This window comes from Lineus longissimus, chromosome 14 (assembly GCF_910592395.1).
Source record: "Lineus longissimus chromosome 14, tnLinLong1.2, whole genome shotgun sequence".
Lineage (NCBI taxonomy): Eukaryota > Metazoa > Nemertea > Pilidiophora > Heteronemertea > Lineidae > Lineus > Lineus longissimus.
In genome coordinates this window covers 13,989,057-14,011,282 of record NC_088321.1, presented here as the reverse complement: position 1 = coordinate 14,011,282, position 22,226 = coordinate 13,989,057, and the positions used below count along the sequence as shown (strand labels likewise).

Here is a 22,226-nt window from a genome sequence, read left to right as displayed (position 1 = left end):
CACAATGCACCACAGCCTCTTTTGTCATGATATACCCAACCCGCTATTGTTTCCGATATTTAGGCCCTACCAGCAACATCATGCCATTGTTGAAACAAGTGCGTCACCATGGTGGCGCAAACTCATTTTGATCTTCTGTATAGGCTTAGTATAATTGCCGCTGGGATGAAAGGTTGTCATGGTAACGAAGCTTAGGCTTAGCTAACAAAGGATCCCGCTGGGCCCGAGGGCTCGGTTATAAATTATGCAGAACTCTATTTGAGAATATGGATCCACCTCCTATTTCTACAGCAACAGCCATATATAGCGCTATACACTGTAGGCCTTAGATTCAATACGTCACATATGAAGAGGGTGATGTACGCTTTATCCAATATTTTCAATATGATGTATGATCCATCCTTTAACTTTCAGGGCATTATGCCAACAGTAAAACTTATATGATGACGAACATTTTTAAATGAATTCCAAACGATGACGCCATCTTTCTTGACCCGGACAATGGGTGATATGAATAAAGACTAGCAAATGCTTTTATCTAAAACTCCATGTACATTTACACTAGGCCTTTCTGTACAAAATGGAAGTGAAAGCATTTGCTAGTCTTTATTCATATCGCCCAATGCGTGCACATGGGTTGGGCGTTGCAGATATGCTAACTGTAGATTTTAAATTTCTCTGTGCCTGTTTTTTTTTTTTTTTAGTCCAATATTGATTGATTTTTATCATTATATGTATCAATTTTTAGAGGACCCCCTATTATGGGTCTATGATCCCTCTGCGTGTTCCTATTGAGTGCCATCATTGTGTTCCTTCGTTTGTTTGTATTTTTATTGTTTATGTTCTGTACTCTTGTATAATTGGTGCTCAATAAACTCATGTTAAATTAATATTAAATTAAATTGAAAATTGTACATCTCGTTTTGTGATGAAACTCTATTTCCAACGATCTAAGACCACGAGCAATTAGAACTCTTTCAAAACGAAGTGAATGCCAATTCCAAGGTTGGAGTCTGTTCTTTGTTTTCCAGTGAACAGCCTCCAAGGTTTTAACTCAAGGACATCTCACCGTGCACATTGAAAATACAGCGAGGAGTCATATACCGGCTTCAAACCAAAGGGTTAAATCATAGGAGCCAATATCAGACTTTGCAAAGATTTACGATCATCTGGGTCCATGATTGAAATAACCTGTCAATTATCACACATTTAACACAAAGTCTTATGAACTCCTAACGCATTATTGAGTATATCAAGGAATGATGCAATTATGGGTCTTGACAGTGATTGATGTGTCCGATGGGACTTTCAAATCTCACTACGTTCAATTTCTAATCGAGTGCAGTAAACCACGGCGTATTTTAGCCACCATGAAGTATCGTTGAGCAATTGGTGTCAGGCCGAGCTAACTGTACCATCATTCATGGACAGGGATAATTTGATATGTCCCTCAATTGATCGTGTACTTTCAAAGTTCTCTCACTGAGTCCATTTTTAACTTGTGTGTGAACATGGAATAATTGGTGTCCGATCGAGTAGGCAGGGGTTGTACAAAATATACACTTGAATGTAGAGAAGGGTTCTGATCACTTTCTGATATAATTGTAAAAAACTGTCCTTGGTTCACCGTCCGTGACTTTGGAAGAATTTGAATGAACCTTTCGTGTTGAAATTTTGGTTTTGGGGGGGGGGGGTTGTCTACCGGATCAATGCACTCAGGGTACAGGTGATAAAATGCGTCCCTTCGTTTTTGATCTCATACCTTCCTGTTTTACTACACGTAAAAAGGTTGACCATAGGCACCAGGATTTTGAGCAGAACTTGAAATCCTAAAGCAATTAGAATTCCTTCAAAATGAAGTGAATGAGTATGATCTTCGTTTTACACAGAACAGCCCTCATTTATTTCATTTTGAAGGAATTCTAATTGTCTAAGGACGTTAAGTTCTAGTGAAAATGGTGTTGCCTACTGCCAACCCTTAAGTTTAGTAAGCTAGAATATACAGTTATTGGCATAAACACTGGATGTGAGAGTTGGCTGACGGAACCATCACTCATGGTAGCCCTTCAGAGAGTGTGAAGAATGCCTTCATTTACCACTAACATGCATTCCCTTTGGTCTTACTTGACATCTTGTTAGGAAGACGGTGGCCCTGCACAGGCCATCCCATCCGTTACTGTACAAAAAACTTCCCTTATAACACAGTTTTTGGTACAAGAATGCTCCAAGTCCTTGGGAGTGCATCCATGAAAAGCGCCACGACCATTCTCCCCCAAACACTCAACAACTTATGCTCCAAAATGTCCAAAGCGGCATAATCTCATATCCGTGCATTACACCTCATGATATCGACGCCGCCCGTCACCAACGCGTAACAACCAACATTGATCGGCGCGGATCCCTTGACCCCAAAATCTCAATATGGAGTAATAAGATTGTTGTAGCATTGCGAGTGTTTGTACAGGCACCCATCATGTAGGCTTTAACCCTTCAAGAAGTAGTAGGCCTATGTGATAATTTTGAAACACCTATATTTTTTCTCAAAATTCATTGACCATGACATGAATGGTACCATTAGAAAGAGCTCATCAAGAGCTTTCAAATAAATGGTCATATCAATGTTCAAGAGCTCTCTAAAGAATGGATATGTCAATTAACAGTACCATTAGAAAGAGCTATCCAATGAATGCTTATGTCAATAGGTTTGGATTGTTGCCAACTCTTTGGGGCAATCTATCGTTCTCGAGTATGATATTTCAGGGATTTTACCCCAACAGGTCTAATCCCGACCCTGCATGCAGAAATTGTTAGCGTGTGTCAAAGCCCAGAGCTACTTTTCCTCACTGACTATCCCTCACACGGTGACATTCAGATCTGGGTCAGTCACATGATAAGACTTTTGGCCCGCTGGCATAGTTGTCCAGAGATGAAAAAAGGCAAGAGCTACCTTCCACCACTTCCCCCAACATCCCGAGAATTAGATCAGGGTCAGTCCCGGAGTGAGACCTTGGGCCCGCTGGCACAGTAGTCCTGAGGTGAACCGACCAATACATGCAGTCTCCTCAAAGACGCAAATCAGATTTTCTCCAGGAAAACCACTCGATGTGTGTTTGAAGATGTCACTACATTGGCATGTTGAGGCGAAGATCTATGGGGAATTTAATTACCATTGACTGAAACCGCTAACATGCAAATGTACGGACTGCCAAGAGATGGAAGGAGATGTGTAAAGAGGGCCGCCATCTCCAAGACCAAGTTCGATAAAAACCGACTAGAGATGCTTCCATTTGTAGTGCAGTAGAATTTCTCTATTTTATAAGGACTCCCTTGGGACGAACAAGTGCTGTCATTGTGCAGGTTATAGAGAGGTGTCCTGATTACCGAGGTAAAATTGAATGGAAACAACCAATTTGCGATCAAAAGTAGTGCCCTTGATTGAGAGCATGTCCTTAATAGGGAGGTGTCCGCTAAAAGAGGTCCGCTGTAAGTGTTTTGAGGATGCGAAAGTGACACAAATCTTAGAATCAAATTACTAAAAAGAAAACGCCATTATGCAAATGTATGGACTCTTAAGTGATGAACTGTTGTGCCAAGAAGGCAAAAACCTCGACGGTTCATCCAGACATACGATCCTGGGTTCTCCCCGGGATCGAACCCGGGCCCTATTGCGTGGTGGCCAGCAGTGTAAACCACTATGCCATGAGGCTCCTTACTTTGGCATATGTTTGACAGCACTTTGATAGTGTGGCATCGCCTCGACTAATTTTAGACAAAGAAATGAGTTAACCTGAGAATTTAAAAGAGAAACACTTGAAAGGCGAAATGTGACTGGGTTTGTACTAGATGCATGGTCACATGTTTGAAAATTTGATCAAATAAAAAAATGTTCACTCACCCCAGGCAGTGTCTTCTGTTCATGTAATGCTTGTTGAGCCTTTATTGCTGAATCACGGAGACAATATGTCAAAAACGCACATCCTGGAACAAAAGAAAAAGAGACAGGGTTTGGATATGTCAAGGGCAGTTTTCCATTTCAACAGACTAAAATCGGATAAGGCAAGGTTAAGATGCAGAAAACGTATAATCGCAATGAAGAGGATCTAGTGTCTGGAACTCTGCTGGCTAGTGGAACGTAGATGTGAAGTTTCATGGAGTATTTGGAAAGATATCAGTGAGGACAAAAAATACATCACTGGTCCACATTTACATGTCTCACTCTCATAAATAAATGTTTTTTTCAGCTTATGAAAAAGTATCGTTTTTCGGTCAACCGAAAAATGCACCTCGTAGAGGTTTTTTACAATGATTGGGTTTTTATTTTACCAAAAAAAATCTATGGGGTGCATATTTGTGTTGGTCGAAAAAAACCTATATTGAATATATGTTTATTCGTACACTTAAGGTACAGTTAGTGCAGGGATACATTACAAAGACTAGTGCATCACAATGTTCTTAAATGTACAAATAAATATCACGTCCTTACAACTTTACGCTCCTTAATGGTTTTTCAGAAGTTCAAACCCCTTTCTTTCTAAGTGTGTACTTGGTTAATTTGTTTTCTGTTTTTTTTAATTTTCGAATAACAGCCTTGTTCATTGAAGTGCTAAATATATATTTCAGTATAGAATCAATCTAAGCGTTATTTAATTCAGAAATCTTCATTACAGTAAATATTTATCAAATAATGGTTAAGACGTTATCGGATACGAGCTATAAATGTCAGATTATTAGTTTCATCAATACCACGAGACTAACGCATCCAATTATATTATAGTAGTGTCTGCACTCTGATTGGTCGAGATTTTGAGCTGGAATTAGGCATGTAGTCATTTAGGGAAGACCTTTAAGTCCGACGTGACCAAGGGATGAGGTGAAACAGAAAAATATGCCGACAATAACAATATGGCCGGCAGGTGTGGTTTTTCTGAGATCTGCAGAATGAAGATAAATCTCGAAACAGTTAAAAAAATGCGCATCAGCACGTTCCTGATCTTTCAATGTTCACTCCGTACTTGGAGGCATTAGTGTCCAGGGTGTATTCCTCCTCCAAGGCTGGATGCGTATTTATACTGTTAGGCACCAACCATGTTTTATTGACTTCGGCGAGAAGTTGAGTCCACGCAAATTGCTCATGTTTCTCACTTAGTGGGATCCTTTGCTTGCCCTGGTATAGACACCAGACACAAGGAACCTCGGTTTTAGAAGGATGGTGAAGAGCCAGGATTTGTTTGTGGATCCCCTTGATTCTCCAGAAACGTTTCTTGATATGCTGGATAGGCTAGGTAATCATGTTTGTGAGTAAAAAGCGGTTCGAGAAAGTAGATAATACAGTGAAAAACGCTATATTATAACTCATTTTAATATCATTATTATCATGATAATGGGCTGATGGCATTCCGCTAGGTGGCGCTGGCTGTCACTAGGGTATGATGGCTTTGTCAAGTGTGGGAAAAGACTTGTCTCAACAGTTAACGAGGTATGAATCAAATCGAGCTACTTTTACTGGACTGGTTTTCTTGGGCCAATTTAGCTCCAAGACCATGCATACCCTTTCACTCCCAACCTAGGTTGTGAGCTTCGCTAAATTCAATGTAGCTATTCTGACTATGAAGTACCATACGCTTGAAGCTGAAACGATTGCATGAAGTACCACGCTAGTATACACCGCAGTGACTTTAACATGCTGCAGTTTTGTCAAGTTCATCCGTCAATATTGACAAATATTGCGAGTGCACAGAGTGGTCTCGCATTATTCAACCTCGCAGCCAGTGTCAGTTTGAACGAATGAAATCTATGCACGAATGATTACTGTCGAATGGTAATTTAGCCCTCCTACAATGAGATTGGTTCAGACCTTGATAATAAGTAGAATAAATAGTTTGAAAATAAATTTTTCATGCACACAATAGGGAAGAAAACCCATTAGAACGAGTTTGATGAGCAGGTCAACACTCTCACACTCTTTTAAGAGTTTTAGAATTGAGCGACAAACTCTTAAGGCCTACGGTACCCCATTTGTTAAAAAAAAATTGAAATTGAAAAAAGTTGAGGGGCTTCTAGGCATTTAATGGTTAAATACCTCAAATGACTTTCTACCATCATTTTCAGGGAGGCATGTGTGTCCCTGTGTCCTATGTCTTCAGCTCCTGCCTGAAGGGATCCCATTTATGAATCAATGAATAATTTGTGCTAAAGGAACCGCTGATGAAATTCCTAGTGTATTTCTCGCTCTGTATATTCAACATCTTATTGCATACCGAATAAGAAGTCGGAGCTTGCATAAAGTGATGGTTATTTGCTAAATATTATATTAGGTGCACAGATATCTTACAACACTCGAAATTGGTCAGGGAACAAGTCAAGGACATTGTCTGGTATTGTATCGATAGTCTCGGCACGAAGTAATGTGGTGATTCAAAATATTTTGAGGAGTTTTTACATGTTATATGTATTCTGATTTACAGCATCGTTTTTTTCCCAATCCCCGACAGAATTTTATCCGAGTTACCGTCTCAAGTATACTATTGATGCTAGCAGTATTTTAAAACTGTAACCACATTCGCAACGCCCAGGCTCGGGTAAAGTTAACATTCGAATGTCTTGACATAACCACACACGTTCAGTCCTTCCGTCGAATGTTTGCTCTTATCCTGAGGCTGATATGGAGTACGTCAGGATAGTTATCCAGGAATCGGGATAGGTAAGGACTGTTTCTAATTGAGCAAAGACATGCCAGGGACGAATTCTTTCTACATCTGATTGCTTCCACACAGCATTTCATCCAGAATTAGTGTCCAGTCCTCAAGTTAAATGTTTACTCTCATCTTGAAGTTGCTCTTATCTTGAGGCTGATATGGAGTACGTCAGGATAGTTATCCAGGAATCGGGATAGGTACGGACTGTTTCTAATTGAGCAAAGGCATGCCGGGGACGAATTCTTTCTACATCTGAATGCTTCCACACAGCATTTCATCCAGAATCAGTGTCCAGTCCTCAAGTTAAATGTTTACTCTCATCTTGAAGTTGCTCTTATCTTGAGGCTGATATGGAGTACGTCAGGATAGTTATCCAGGAATCGGGATAGGTACGGACTGTTTCTAATTGAGCAAAGACATGCCGGGGACGAATTCTTTCTACATCTGATTGCTTCCACACAGCATTTCATCCAGAATCAGTGTCCAGTCCTCAAGTTAAATGTTTACTCTCATCTTGAAGTTGACATTGAATATTTCAGAAGTTTTCTTCAGGACTCGGGAAAGGATTGGTACCGACAGTTACCACATGAAAGCTTCCCGGGCACAGGTGCTCTTCCAATCTAAGTGCTTCCACACATTACACTTCGAGTTAACATCCAGTTCTAGAGTCAAATGTTTGCTCTTATCCTGAAGTTGACATGGAGTATGACAGAATTTTTCTTGAGGAATTAGAACAGGTTTCGAATGTTCTTCACGAGTCGGAATAGACTGACTCCCATTCAAACCAATCATTGCTTTAAGATAGCTTTTAGTGCTTTCTAGCTGAAAAGTGTTATCAGGGCCAAGCGCCCTGCCTTTTCTCTATGTTTTCTATTTTCCCTCCCTTTTTCACAAGTGGATGATGTAATTTCATCTAGAGCTGAGTGCTGTGCCCTGCCTATTTTAGATAGCGCCCCTTTCTGCCCTGCATTTTCAGACTTCTAGTTGAAACACAAGCTTTTCTAGTAGTATTTAAATGGTCAGGAAATCAGATTACAGCTGATGTAAACATCACATTCAGTATCATAACTGCATACACGATACATTCGACAAAACAATTTATTCATTATTAAACTATGCTGAACTAAAAATCAACATTTTGTATGGCATTCTGTGCTCATGAGGGTACACATAGTTTTTCAGACTTTTTGATTCCTAAAACAACCATTCAGATTTCAATGCACACATGACAGCCTGTCCTTGCATCCAATCACAAAATATGTTATATAATAGGTGATATTACAGAACATGGTACCCCCATGTCAGTTCACGTTATGCTTGAAGCATTGAGCGATATATGATAAACCATGAGTTTCACTGCAGGACAACAAAACAATCATGCGTATACTTATGTATATATGACCAGTCTGACCAGAGAGCACAAGCATTTGGTAAACTGTCATAAGGCAACTGCCCAGTCGTTTTCAGGGACATGTCCACTGGTGGCCATTGGTGACACTATAGCGCAATAGCCATGTATGCCAATTGACAAATTGGCCTCATTTCTGCATTGCTGGTGATTCGATCATGACGTATATTGTATTATTGGTCAGACCACAGAACGCCGTACCCCCAGTTCATGTTATTGCTTGAAGCATCGAGCGATACGTGATACACGGGAACTGTCACCGCAGCACGATATGATTACCCGCTGTCTGGGAGATTTAATAATGAGAGAAGATTTCATTACTGTCCCAGTAGCAGAAGCAAGGACGATAAGCAGTGTCAGAAATTTCATCAATTTTTGTACGGCATGGCTGTACACTGCTATGTCCACAGAGACCGAACATCAGATTTGGAAGATGACGTGAGTCAAGTTCAATATCGCCGAGAGAGAGAGAGAGAGAGAGTCGGTAGGACAAGCACCATCAGATAGTCATACTTTTTTTTGGTTGGGGAAAGGGTGACTTCACTAACATACGAGCTGAAATTAACAGCAATCACTTGTATGGGTTGACCAAGATGCACCGCCAATTTGGCTAGAACTTGAACTCCTAAAGGTATTAGAACTCTTTCAAAACAAAGCGAATGTCCATCTAAATCATAGGAGGCTGTTCTCTGCAAAATAAGAAACAGACTCCCACCCTTGAAATTGATGTAAGGGCAGTTACAGTCATCACTTGAACCATGACAACATCTTCTAGACATTAGACACGTCTCCGGCACTTTTTTTGGTTACAGACTGTAGACAAATTGCGCAAGTTCACTGACAGTCATCGCTACCAGATCACATCAAGATGCACCATTACCATCGGCAGATGATGTACCAGCATTGCTAAGGATTCAATCAGCGCGATTTCATTATCAGTAGCGAGCCAGCAGCAGCAGCAGCATCAGCAGCCGTATCCGCAATAATTGAAGCAGTGATTCAAGGTGATATGGAAACAGACAGTCCCCAGTCATTGAAGCACTCGGTTTCATTTCAAGGTCACTGCGGGTGTGAAATTGGGTGACTCTAGTCTATACCATAGCGAGTAAAGCAGAGATGGCTTGAGAGGACATCAATTCTCTCAAAGCTCGTCATATTATACACCCTTTCAGCATACCACGCACCGATTAAACGGGGCACCAGATTTTCACGCATATGCATTGCGAAAATCCTCACGCAACCATTCGATGCGTTGTCTTCTTAAAGTTCCTGCGCTTCGTTCGACGCTGGTCAATTGGCGCCATTTTGCATCGCCATGGAATTTTCCAACACAATGACGGAGCCTGTGGTCAACGCTTAATACAGACAGATCAACTGGCAGTATGTAGCGGCTAAAATACACATTGACCAAAAGAGAAGGACAAAGTCATTCTAAAATTAATACAAAGCATATCTGATGAGGCAGGGTACAAGTCATACTCCTACAGAAAAAGGACCACTTTCGATGATATCAACACCTCACTGCAACAAAAATTGCATTGTTTCTTTTGACTTGACCGAACCGTTCTCTTGGGCTTATAGAAGATCCTCTGAATATGATGTCATTTATATTGATTACACGAAGCACTATTAAAGGAAACCATTATAGGCTCGGCAGGTGCATCTTGTAAATTCTCCAAGACATGACAATAAGGTTTTTTGGAGGTTTTTTTTCACAATGCCATAATCGCCTTACAGTACAATCTACTCTAAAACGAGAGGTTCTAGGCAAAATAGTTAATATTATTTCCTCACTCAAAACCGGAAGATATATCCCAGGTTATAAAGAGGAGTCCGCTTGAAGCGGTTCCAGTGTAATTGAGATCTGCAAATGCTAATGATATTCTGAGACGCTCTCTCCATAATCTGATTTTCAGTAACCTCGAACTCTGCATTACACTTTTTTGCTCAAACTAGAACAGCATAACTTTACTTCTCCTCCATCAAGAACACACAAATCCCAGCTCTATATTGGGTGAAACCGATGACGCATCCCCGCTATAATTAAACCAATTAAAATTGTCATCATCCTAGCAAAAATTTAATCCCAAGCTGTGCAACACGAGTATGTTGGGTGCAAATCTCGTTATAATTTTAGTTTCAGTGGATGATGTGGTGCAGTAGGAAGGATATGTCAGCTTAAGCGCCGCATGGAGGAACAAGCGACTTAAATCGCAGCTACCTGCGAATATAATCGCAGCGATGTGTGAGGAAAGGAGCTTGTCTACAAGAACAGGAAATCCTGATTGTGGGTTGGATATTAACTCAACTTGCATTATTATCAAAAACCACTAAGGGTTGAATTTTGACTAGAACTTGAAATCATAAAGCAATTACAACTTCTTCAAAATAAGGCGAATACCGATTTCAAACCTGGGAGGCGGTTCTTTGGAAAACAAACCTTGAAATAGGCAGTCACTTTGTTTTGAAGGAGTTCTAATTGCTTTGAGGTTTTCAAGATCTAGCCAAAATGGCGTTGCCTTTTGTCAACGCATAAATTTCAGTTGTAAGTTACTCAGTCTCAAATGTAATAAGCAACTTCACCAACTTTTAGGTTAAGGAACATCAGCATGCAGCAGCATCAATGTCACTAAACCAGTTTTTTTACAAACTTTTCATCATTTTAATCTTAAATGCGGTGCCATGGTGAAATTCAAGAGGTCCAATCCGATTTATAATCATATCATTTCTAACTCCAGGCAAAGAAGAATTGATCCCTGATCAGCGCTCAGGTGTAATCCCGTAAGAAACAGCTGTCATCGTGACCTTGGCTCAATAATTGTCGACAAGACCCTCTTCACTCAGAACGAGGCGACAAGGAGTTGAAGGACCCCTATCTCAGAACGAGGGGATTGAATTTTCCCTTTGACACAATTGGGGACACCAAGGTATTTTTGAATAATTTACCATATATGCAATCAATTGAACTAACAACCTCTTACTTTAAAAAAAATCAGAACTGCCAGGTTTCAAAGCTCAGGGCAAAACAACTGAAAAAAACCCACATTCCTCCTAATGATAATCAATCCCCCAGTACATCAATGAAGAAGAGCCATTTTGCCAACAGACAAATTCATCATCATATCAATGAAGAGCCAATTTGCCATTGTCTCCACGGCTACCGATCTATATTGTCATACATTATAAAACACGGAGACAAAGGATGACTATTTACAGATTAAAAGGAAATAAAACAAGCGATGTGAGATCTTTCAACAACAGAACGACATATTGATTGATAGGTCGATATATCATGTATATTGAGCGGTTGATTTAGGCCTAGACCGAAGAAGATGCCTATGACTATGAGCTAATCAATGAATCAGCACATAGCATACATTAGTTCTTATCAGGCAAAAGTTTCTGTCATAGAATCTTTGACGGAGATTAAGCATCATAGATTCTACCATGGGCCATCAGTGATTCTACCATGGGATATCAATGATTCTACCATGGGCCATCAATGATTCTACCATGGGCCCCAATGATTCTACCAAGGGCCCCAAATATTCTACCATGGGGCATAAATGATTCTACCAAGGGCCCCAAATATTCTACCATGGGCCATCAATGATTCTACCAAGGGCCCCAATGATTCTATCAAGGGCCCCAATGATTCTATCAAGGGCCCCAATGATTCTACCATGGGCCATCAATGATTCTACCATGGGCCATCAATGATTCTACCATGGGCCATCAATGATTCTACCAAGGGCCCCAAAGATTCTACCATGGACCATAAATGATTCTACCATGGGCCATCAATGATTCTACCATGGGCCATCAATGATTCAACCATGGGCCATCAATGATTCTACCATGGGCCATCAATGATTCTACCAAGGGCCCCAAAGATTCTACCATGGGCCATAAATGATTCTACCAAGGGCCCCAAAGATTCTACCATGGGCCATCAATGATTCTACCATGGGCCATCAATGATTCTACGATGGATAACCTCCATCATAGATTCATTGATGGCAGCACATGGTGAAATCTACCACGGGCCATCAGTGATTCGTTGATGAAGAATCCTCATCATGGAAAATGCATCATATAACAAAAAGTTAAAAGCGTGAATATTTCTACTCCTATATATTTGCACCATTAAATTTCGGCAGCGAATGCAATATGTATTATATATTTCGTCTATCGTCAAGTGATAATTAGCAAATTCACCAAATTTAAGCGCCACGAAGTTTACAGTATATGGCAGGTAAAAAAGGGCATTTTTATCTATCACTTGGCCTGCTATCTAAGTTAAATAATATTTCAATCAGTCGTTTTCTCTGCACGAACAAAATATCTCCCAGACAGGCTGTAATCAATTGTTACGCATATTTTAAGTACCTTGATGTTGTCTGTTCAAAGGGAACAACGCCCCAAGCGATGTCTGTGACATCATTGAACAATTATGACTAAAGATACCATAAACGTTCGAGGCACTCTCTTTGAATTTCATGTTTATTCACCACTCGAACACAGTCGATAGATCCCCAATTTATATACTGCACCATACACCATTGGCACTCGGTAAAACACCTTTAGGTTTTACATCCTTTTCCCAAAATCCAATATCAAACGTATTTTTCCAAAGAACTTCCTCAAAAGAGATTGGGCATGACCTTTCTTGTGGCCCTTCGGGCCTTCAAAATTGAGATGATTGCCCATTAGTTTCAGAGGGAGACCTTGCATCGTAAATGTCCCATACTTACACACTTCACTTCAAATTTAAAGGTATCACACTTTGGGCCTATAAACCCCCATGAAAGCTTTTTTCGGGGGGGGGAGGGGTTATGTGATCATGATATGCCTGATTTATTTTAACAGTGAGATGAGAGGCAAAATAATGTATTGCATAAACAAGAATATTGGGCCATGAAAAACGGATTAAAAATTCTGGCCTCTGAAACTTGAATATAAACATGTTCGATTGGATTCCAGATAATGATCACATAATTAGACCTCATATAAAAGTGTCAAGAACTCCTACAAATTATTTTCTGCGATATTTTTGGACTGATTGAGGCTACTTTGAGGTAGAGAAGGTTTCGTTTAGCGTAAAGGAAACGTTCGAATCAACCCCTGACCTATGATTAAAGAATGTGCAGTCAAATGTCTCACTCGCGTGCTAAAGCATATGAAACTGGGAGTAATTTGGCGACTACAACTCTGAGAAGGTGCGACAGATTGATGGCTCAACTAGTCGGGGAAAATCTTTTAAAGAGCCCACGCAACCTTTATTTCAAGCATACGCGAGACTTTGCAGCCTATGCCTGGAGTCGTGAAGAAACCAGTTTTGGTTTCTGTGGGATTTAAAGGGTTGTTAATTATTTCGACCCGCTGAATTCATCACCGAATATCACTTCTCAAAAACTGCAGCAATGGTAGAAATCATTTTGAGATATTTCTGCATTTTTCATTTGCAACACCAGCCTCTTGGTAGAAATATCCATCAATGGTTATGACCACGCACCAATGCAATATGCTTCGAAATCGCATCTTAACATCTGTTCCGAAAATGTGTGGTTATGCTGTGGCTTCCTACACCCAGGACTGGCCTCATCAGTATATAATTATTGTCCCTGTTACTTCACTTCGAAAACTTGACCTTAGTGGCCAAACTTTAGTATATGCACATTTTTCTGATTTTCAGGACCCCTTTACTCCCTGTACGCAAAAATGGTAAAATGTACAAGCAAACATACAGTGTGTGCACTAACGGCCCAAATTCTTGCCCCCCCCCCCCCCCCTCCCCTTAAATGAGGCAGCTTGGTCTGACCTGGGGAACCATCCACTGAAAGGCTGCCAACCGACCAGGGTGGAGACCGAGGATTGAAGCCTTGCCCACTGGGCAGAAAGAGGATTAAGTTAGTGAGCCTCAACCTCAGATGTAATTTGTACATACTCTTATCAGTATCATCCCTTAGGAAAGGTTACGAGTGACTGTACCCTGAAAACAGACCGATATGATATTTACGATTGGCCTGGTTAGGCCGATGTTCGTTTGAGGATCTAAAGGGTCGATAAAAGATAATAATTCTTCCGACCCACTGAACTCCGACACCGACTCTCACTTTTCAAAACTGCTGCAATGTTGGAAATTATCGTGAGATATTTTTGTCTCTTTTGATGATATGAGATCTTTGATATCGAAAACAGCAGTTTTTGCAACGTCAGCCTGGGGGAGAAAATAACTATGAATGGTTATGACCACGATGAGATCAATGCATTGGAGATGTTCAAAGCGGTGAATGCTTTTGAAAATGTTTTGAAAGTGTATGGCGTGATTGTTAGTATGAGGCGCCAGTCGTCCAAGACCAGTCACCAACCCAGTTTAATAGGTACGCCATTCATGACCACTGGTGGTCGAGGAAAAGAGAAATGCACGTATACACAATGCCCTTTGTAATTATGCATAAGAATTAGCTAAAACTCGGTATTCATGGTATATTTCGTTGGCAGAGGTCATTGCAGGGTTCTGCAACATGACTCAGTGGTTACTGCGACTTCCCACCTGCAATCAAAATCAAAATGTGCCAAATACCAGTTTAAACTGCAGACAAGTGATCCTTTTATCACTCATTGCAGCAATATTTGTCGCAGGTTGCAGCGATTGAAATCACTCTTTGCGGGCTCTTTAGCTTGATCATTATACAATGTAGAAGACTTCAAGTACAGTTGGATCATAGGAAGCTTCGAGCTTGCTAACCAGCTACAATCAATCTCCTTGCTTCTGATCAATCTTTCATGTGGACACGGTGTGTTGGTCTTCGATGGGGAAAACAACAGCCACCTTATGATGGAGGATGCAGGGTTTGAGGTATAGTTCTATACAAGATGCTGAAGAGCAGATCATGTCTATTAACCCCTCTGGTGTAGTTGCATTTCCAGTTTCCTAAACCTTTGCTGCTGATGTCTTAGAAATGGTCATAACAGGGAAACATGCAGCGAGGACATGACTTGCTGGTAAGGTTTGGTGTGGAACTGAGCTAGACAAAGGAGCCAAGTGCACTTCCGTCCACAAGAAGACTCGACATAGCCTGACGGAGCATGTCAAAGTACACTGGCACAGGATAACCGAAGGCTACGAGCTACTTACACGACACAATCAATCTCTTTCATCCTGATCAATCTTTCATGGGGACATGGTCTGTTGGTCTTGGAAGGGAAACATGACAGCCACCATCTGGTAGACGATGGAGGGTAAATGGGTATGTTTGAAGGTTGAGGTGAGCTGCAGTTGAGGTGTGGGTTGCTTTTCCAAGCAGGTTTGCAGGTATAGGACGATGAATACTACTTCTGATTAACTGCTGCTATGGTATATTGAACAGGGTTGGGAGTTGGGCGCTGGACCCAGTTTTGGGTCTATCATGGAAAACGTATTGAATGTTGTTCTTGATATTGGCTAAAACATCTTGAGTACCCTCAGAGTACCCTACGCACAGTATATGATGGAATGTTGTGAGCTATCAAAGAGTCATCACAATTCAAGCAGTTCCTCATCAGAATATACTCTCTCATTGATAGTATTCTGAACTACATAATAGATAGCGAGACGTATATCAACACCATATCACACAATTTGTCGCAATTCTTCGACAACAGTGAATGACACTTGCTTCCTCTTGGAATTGTGAATCATGAGCCCGTCCTCGCGTCCACGGTCATGTAATTACATCGTTGGAATTCAAAGCGTTCTGACGGCTACCTATCGCTCGGCGGTCATATCTAGTGTCTGCAGTTAGAGATAAATGCTGTAACTGAATGGATCAGAAGTTCTAAATCTCTGCAATCTGGACCCAGTTTTAGGTATGTAATTGAGAACCAAGCCTTTCTCATTAAATCATTGAATATATGATGTAGTTGGCCACGAGGTAACCACAATGCGGTAGATAGCATGTCGTTCCTCGATGATCTGGGCTGCACTTAGCTATGACGCCAATGGAAAGTTACCGAGACCAGAATAACTAGTATTGACCAGCAAAGGGTTGACGCTTCGTTTAGCTACAAATGCTAGTGTTACTTTGAAGGTAAAACTCAGCCTCTCTGCGCTGGACTGGAAGTCTATATTTGATAACGCTCCGCTGAAAAACCTCTATGGGGTGTCGGCAAAAAATATACAGAGGTTTTATTTCTTTATCTTATCACAGAACTAAGCTCACTTCCTATGGAACCAGCTCCCCCCTGAAATCTGTGGCTATTCCGTGGAGCTTTTTGAGGAGTAGCGCCTTGAACACGTTTTTTCACGGTGGTAAGGCGCTCTATATAAATTTTACATTACATTTCATTACACTGCAGGATGATCAGCAGCGGTCATCACATCAACTGAACACTACCATTGCAGTTTCAGTGGTAATTGTGCGATTTAAATGTCACATTGTAATAATATAGACACAATATATCGGAGCAAGGTGTCCGGATTTCAGACGTAGAACTTCTGGTCCATTCAGTTACATTTATCTCTAACCGCAGACACTAGAGATGACCGCAGAGTGATAAGTAGCCGTCAGAACGCATTGAATTCCAACGATGTAATTACATGACCGTGGACGCGAGGACGGGCTCATGATTCACAACTCCAAGAAGAAGCAAGTGTCATTCACTGTTGTCGAAGAGATGCGACAAATTGTGTGATACGGTGTTGGTATACGTCTCTCTGTCTGTTATGTAGTTCAGAATACTGTCAATTAGACAGTATATTCTGATGAGGAACTGCTTGAATTGTGATGACTCTTTGATAGCTCACAACATTCCATCACATTCGTACAGAGGGCACAACTCCATATTTGTTTAGCAGATATCAAGAAAAAATAGTTATATTCAAAATGTTCAATTTGGATAGACAACGATTTGCCTTACGGTTATGATGTCAGTTTCTGCACTGGTTCTTACTTCAACTTGTAGTAATCAATGATGCAGTATTATATAAGTGAGACTAAAGTATGTCATGAGGAGTTTGTACACTGAACATCCCGGTACTTAAAAATCATACCGGACCCCTTCAAAATGGGACCAGGCACCCCCTTCCCACCATCAAGTACATGTAGGCGCACCCGGTCCACCTGTTCATATGATATTTCGACGTGACATTCACCATCACTTCGTGTACATTTCACAGTAGCACTGTGAGCACACTGAGCAAAATACTCAATAATCTTCAACTAAAAGTTTCATGATGGGGACAGATTTATTATTAATGGGTCTAACTAATTCAGAACTAATGATAAGTACTTGGCTATGCTGTAAAGTATGTTAGTGTATTTCATGTTCCGTCGACTGCGAACTTTATTCGAGTTGTATAGATCCATACATTGTACTTGGGGACAACATTTACATAAATTTGGCCACTCTTTGGTGATTATCTTGTCTTTCCGATGGTCCCCTCGATGAAGTTTACCAAAAGCGTATGTGATTCTGCTACCATCATGTTATGACTTCATTTTGAATGCATACATGTGAGCTCACAAAATGTACGGTCAACTGTTGTTACATCAAATTAACGCAACTCTGCCGTTGGAAAATTTCACTGCCTTCGGCTCATATGAGGGCCCATAAAGTTAAATAATTGTTAAGTGATCCTAACTGGAGTATTTTCGCATGAACAAACAAAATATCATGGCATACTTCCCGAAAGACCGACACCGTTTAAAAATTTGAAATTGTAATTGAATTTCCTAATTTCCAATCGCCAAAATACGTACTAAAAATATATTTCTGCATTGTTGTTGTATAGACAGATACACAAATACTTTAAATACCAAGTTTCAGCAAATCATAAGCATAATAACTGCACTACTGCATTGTGTATATTTATCCGATATCTTCCCTGACCACCAATAACAGCATACCTCTTTAATACGGAAGTAGTCTCTATTAGCCATTTCAAGCCTGCTACTCCACCTCACCATGCACGCATCGCAGGGTCGTCACGACAGATTGATGTGCGCTACTCTATGATATGATGCACCTCCTTTGCTAACACGCTACCGTTGACAACGGCGGATTAGCTGCCATATTGATTTATGAGCCAAACATATGCTGCGTCTTTCTCGCAATTGAAGAAAGATTGACTAATGAATAGGCCTCGGGGGACATGAAGAGGGAAATTAAAGGGGACAGAGGGAGATGACTGGGGTGTTGGGTGAAGGGGGAATTGAGGGCTAGATTTGTATATGTTTTAGCAAGTATATCCATACCTGGTTTTAGTCCAGAGCAGTGACGAGAAACATTGGAGACAAAACTTAAGATTTTGGCCTCCACCAGAAAGAAATTGAAGGAGAATGAGGGAAATTGCTGAGGTATTTGGTGAAGGGGGAATTGACAGGCTAGAGAGGTCTAGCGTTTTGTCTAAAGGAGCGAGGTGGAACAGATGAAGGCTGACTGATGAATAGGTCTTGGCGGGTGCAGGAGAAAAATTGAACGGGAATGAGGGAGATGGAAGGGGTGTTGGGTGAAGGGGGAATTGAGGGTATAGAGGATAGGTTTTAGTCTAGCGGGGCAAGGTGAATCAGGGGAATACAGACTTATAAATAAGCCATGCGTCTCACATCTTGCGCCAAAATAAATAAAAAAATCAGTGTTCTCTTGAATGAGTGATTGTTAAAAAAAAATCCAAAACATTATCACGCAAAAGACAGCCTTTGTTAAATCGTGAACACAACAGAACAAGATATAAAACGATTTGAAGCAATTGCCGAGAGACAAGTAGAAATCCCATAATGCCAAAGTAAGATGACATGATCATTTATCATGTTTATGGACGGGAATCGGGAGATAGCTGCTGGAGACCGGAGAGTGTTGGCCGAGGAGATATGTGCCAAGAGGACGAATGATGCAATCACAACTTATTCAAAGGGGAACGCTCTTAGCCCACATGTATTTACTGTTGGTCCAACTAAACCTACTTCCTACTTCTAATGCCAGGCGACGCCAAAAGTCAGTCATAATGCATGAACGTAGACTTTTATTTTTGAGTTCTGTCAAAAAGCAATTAATTTTAGTGCCCTGAATTTTTCACTGTTTTCTCAGTTGGGTGATAATCCTTGATTTTGCAAATTTCGTGAAAAAATGCTAAAAACTCAAACGACACATCAAAACCCTGTTTGTGAAAACACCAATTTATTTTTCAAATTCTGTGTGTGAAAAGGCAACTTCAGTAACAATTTCTTTTTCACGGCAATCACATTTACCTTAAAAACGTCAAATAGAGTACAAAAATAAATGGCATCTGAACAGTTTCGGATTTACAGTACAGGTACATGGAAACTAAATTGTTCATCCTGTGAAATTAGCGGGCCAATCTAGGTGTAGATACATTTCAAGACCATTTTTCCTGCAATTGACAACCACCGTGCCAATTCCTGAATCATCTGTGGACACAATCTGAACACATTGGCCGAGTCTGCTGCCGTTTCTTACACCAATTACTCGCTGTTGAACAATCCCACAATTCCCTCTGTCCTCATTACCTGGTGCAGTCTATCCACGCGGGACGATTGATGTTCTGGTGAACAAAGTAAGGCGCCGACTTTGATGAGATTCGCACTCGATCATTTTGGGTTTTAACCCTTTTTGGGAAAACTCCAAGAAATACATTATTTCTGCAATGGAGGAATATCTTAGTCTGAGTGGCTCAGTGGAAACATCAACGCCTGTCACCTCTGAGGTCCTGGGTTCAGTTCCCGGTACACTCATCTGATAGAGATGGCAACTCTTTTTGACAGCCTAAGTTTCCTTCAGGGCCTCCGGTTTCCTCCTACTTTACATTACAAACATCTCAATACAGTTTATATATCTAAAAATGACCTAGCTGACAATCAGCTCTCAGCTAAATATTTTTTATCGAAATGAAAACAATTGGGACAGTGGTCTGTATGGAACCAATGTGTCTACCGAGAGCAAACAATCTCCCGAATGTAGCTAATAATATCCTAGCTCATCCTCAGTTCTCACCTGAATATTTCCTATCTATCAGTAAACAAGTGGTAACCAGTCTGATGGAACCAGCAGGACTACCAAGAGCAATCCTGGAGTGAATCCACAGCAGGCTGGTGGAAGGAGAAGGGGAGAAAAACTCTCATGAGACAGGAGGATGCCGTTGCGAGGGGAATTGAGGGTAATGCCTGCTCCCATTTCAAACTAACCGGTTTGGTCCGCTTTGGTCGTATGGAACCAGCAGGACTACCAAGAGCAATCCTGGAGTGAATCCACAGCAGGCTGGTGGAAGGAGAAGGGGAGAAAAACTCTCATGAGACAGGAGGAGTCTGTTGCGATGGACTTTGAGGGTAATGTCTGCTCCCATTTCAAACTAACCGGTTTGGTCCGCTTTGGTCGTATGGAACCAGCCGGACTACCAAGAGCAATCCTGGAGTGAATCCACAGCAAGTTGGTGGAAGGAGAAGGGGAGGAAAACTCTCATGAGACAGGAGGAGTCTATTGCGAGGGTCTTTGAGGGTAATACTTGCTCCCATTTCAAACTAACCTCAGTCCGGATTGGTCGTGAGGAACCGGTAAGACTACCAAGAGCAATCCTAAAGTGGAAGCCCAAACGTTGGCGGAAGGACAAGGAGAGGAAGACACCTCGAAGAGAACGACATTGAGTTGAGGGTAATGGTATTAATGATAATATCCATGCCATCCAAACTGACCCAGTGTAAACCGCTTGAGATTCATATAGTTATCACTGGAGGCAACATACATGTATACTCTTAGAAATAACTGTTTTTGAGCTTTGGGTAAAGGTATTTCGACCAACACAAATATATATGCAATGAAAAACCCCTAATGTTTTTTGAGATGAAACCTCCATTGGCATTGAAAGAAGTTTCCGAGAAGGAACAAAGTCTTTTATGGACAGCCGAAAAAAAGTTGCAGTACGATATTTTGTTCATGGCCCATGGGTATCAGAAGCAAAACTTAAAGGGGGACTGCAGGCAGGGGCTACTGGATCAAATAGGTGGTCTTTATGCGGCTAATATGCACAGTCAGGGGAGTGAGTCATGGTCAATTTAGCGATGAATACATTCCTGTTGAAAGCATGACCAGTTTCGTTCTCTTGTGAGATAGGAGAGACCCTATTGATGATTGTGTGTAAATTTATCTTGCCAACCTGCCTGCTGCATATACACTCCCTTTAAGATTGGAATATACAGGCCTAACAGAAATACAAGAGGTCAAAGATAATTGTGTAGAAACGAAACCGGCAATAATGTCAGTGTTATATATATATGTGTGTGTAGCAATTGTTGCCGATACTATCCTGACACAGTGATAAATTTGGAGGGAAACAATGTCGTCCCACGTGCAGTACACACACGGAGCGCCGCCAAACGTGCGCCGCAAAAACCAAATCTGTCACCAACCGAACTTTGACCCGACCATGTAAACCGTTAACGCCATGGAAACGAAACACGTGGCACATTGAAAAAACATGAAATAGGCGCTAACTAACCTTTATGCATCCCTGTGAAGCGATCCTTGAGTACAGTGAGCTCGTATATCTGACCAAATTCCTCGAAAATCGGACGCAGATCCTTCTCCTCCAAATTCCGGGGAATCTGCCCAACGAACAATTTGATCGCGTCGTGATCCTTCATCGGTATCCCTCCCATACTTTGCTGTAGTCCGGCGTTCATCTGGGCGTTCATGCCTCCCAGCATCCCCGGGTGCTCGTGAACGCCAAGACCCCCGTTCACCATATTTAATTGAGACACTGTAGCCATTTTTCGCACCAAGTTTAGTCCACCAACTAGTATCCACCAACAACGTGCTGTCAGAAATGATGGGAACCGCGTGGTGCGTATTGATGTATGCTCGTCCCTAGCTGTAAGCAGACGCTGAATCTCATAGGCGTTCGGTCTGAACTCGAGTCAATATCGATTAAAATACCTCGTGTCCAAGGTTTAATGCCGCATATGCATTCCGTATTGATCTACTGTAAAGTTTTCTGGTGACGCGGTTAAGCTTAAGCGGAAAGATTAACTCGAACGCGCCAGAGGCTAAATTCATACCTCGTGCCTCGAATAGCCGCATAAATAATGATGCATCAACATGATCAATATGAAGATACAATGTATCATTCG

The 22,226-nt window shown here is 41.2% G+C and overlaps 1 protein-coding gene across 12 annotated transcripts in view; it reads right to left on the bottom strand.

Annotated features, from left to right (window-relative positions):
- Nucleotides 1-21,905, bottom strand: part of LOC135498625 (CUGBP Elav-like family member 3-A) — a 305,942-nt gene extending 284,037 nt beyond the window's left edge. For all 12 annotated transcript variants that reach the window (XR_010449116.1, XM_064788983.1, XM_064788986.1 and 9 more), the window contains exons 1-2: nucleotides 21,596-21,905; nucleotides 3,896-3,978 (exon numbers count right to left, since the gene is read on the bottom strand). Coding sequence is in view for 11 of the 12 variants with exons in the window: in XM_064788983.1 (XP_064645053.1) it covers nucleotides 3,896-3,978; nucleotides 21,596-21,866 (354 nt within the window). In the remaining variant the exon portion in view is untranslated. The remainder of the gene's footprint in view (nucleotides 1-3,895; nucleotides 3,979-21,595) is intronic.
- Between the last annotated feature and the right edge of the window lie 321 nt (nucleotides 21,906-22,226).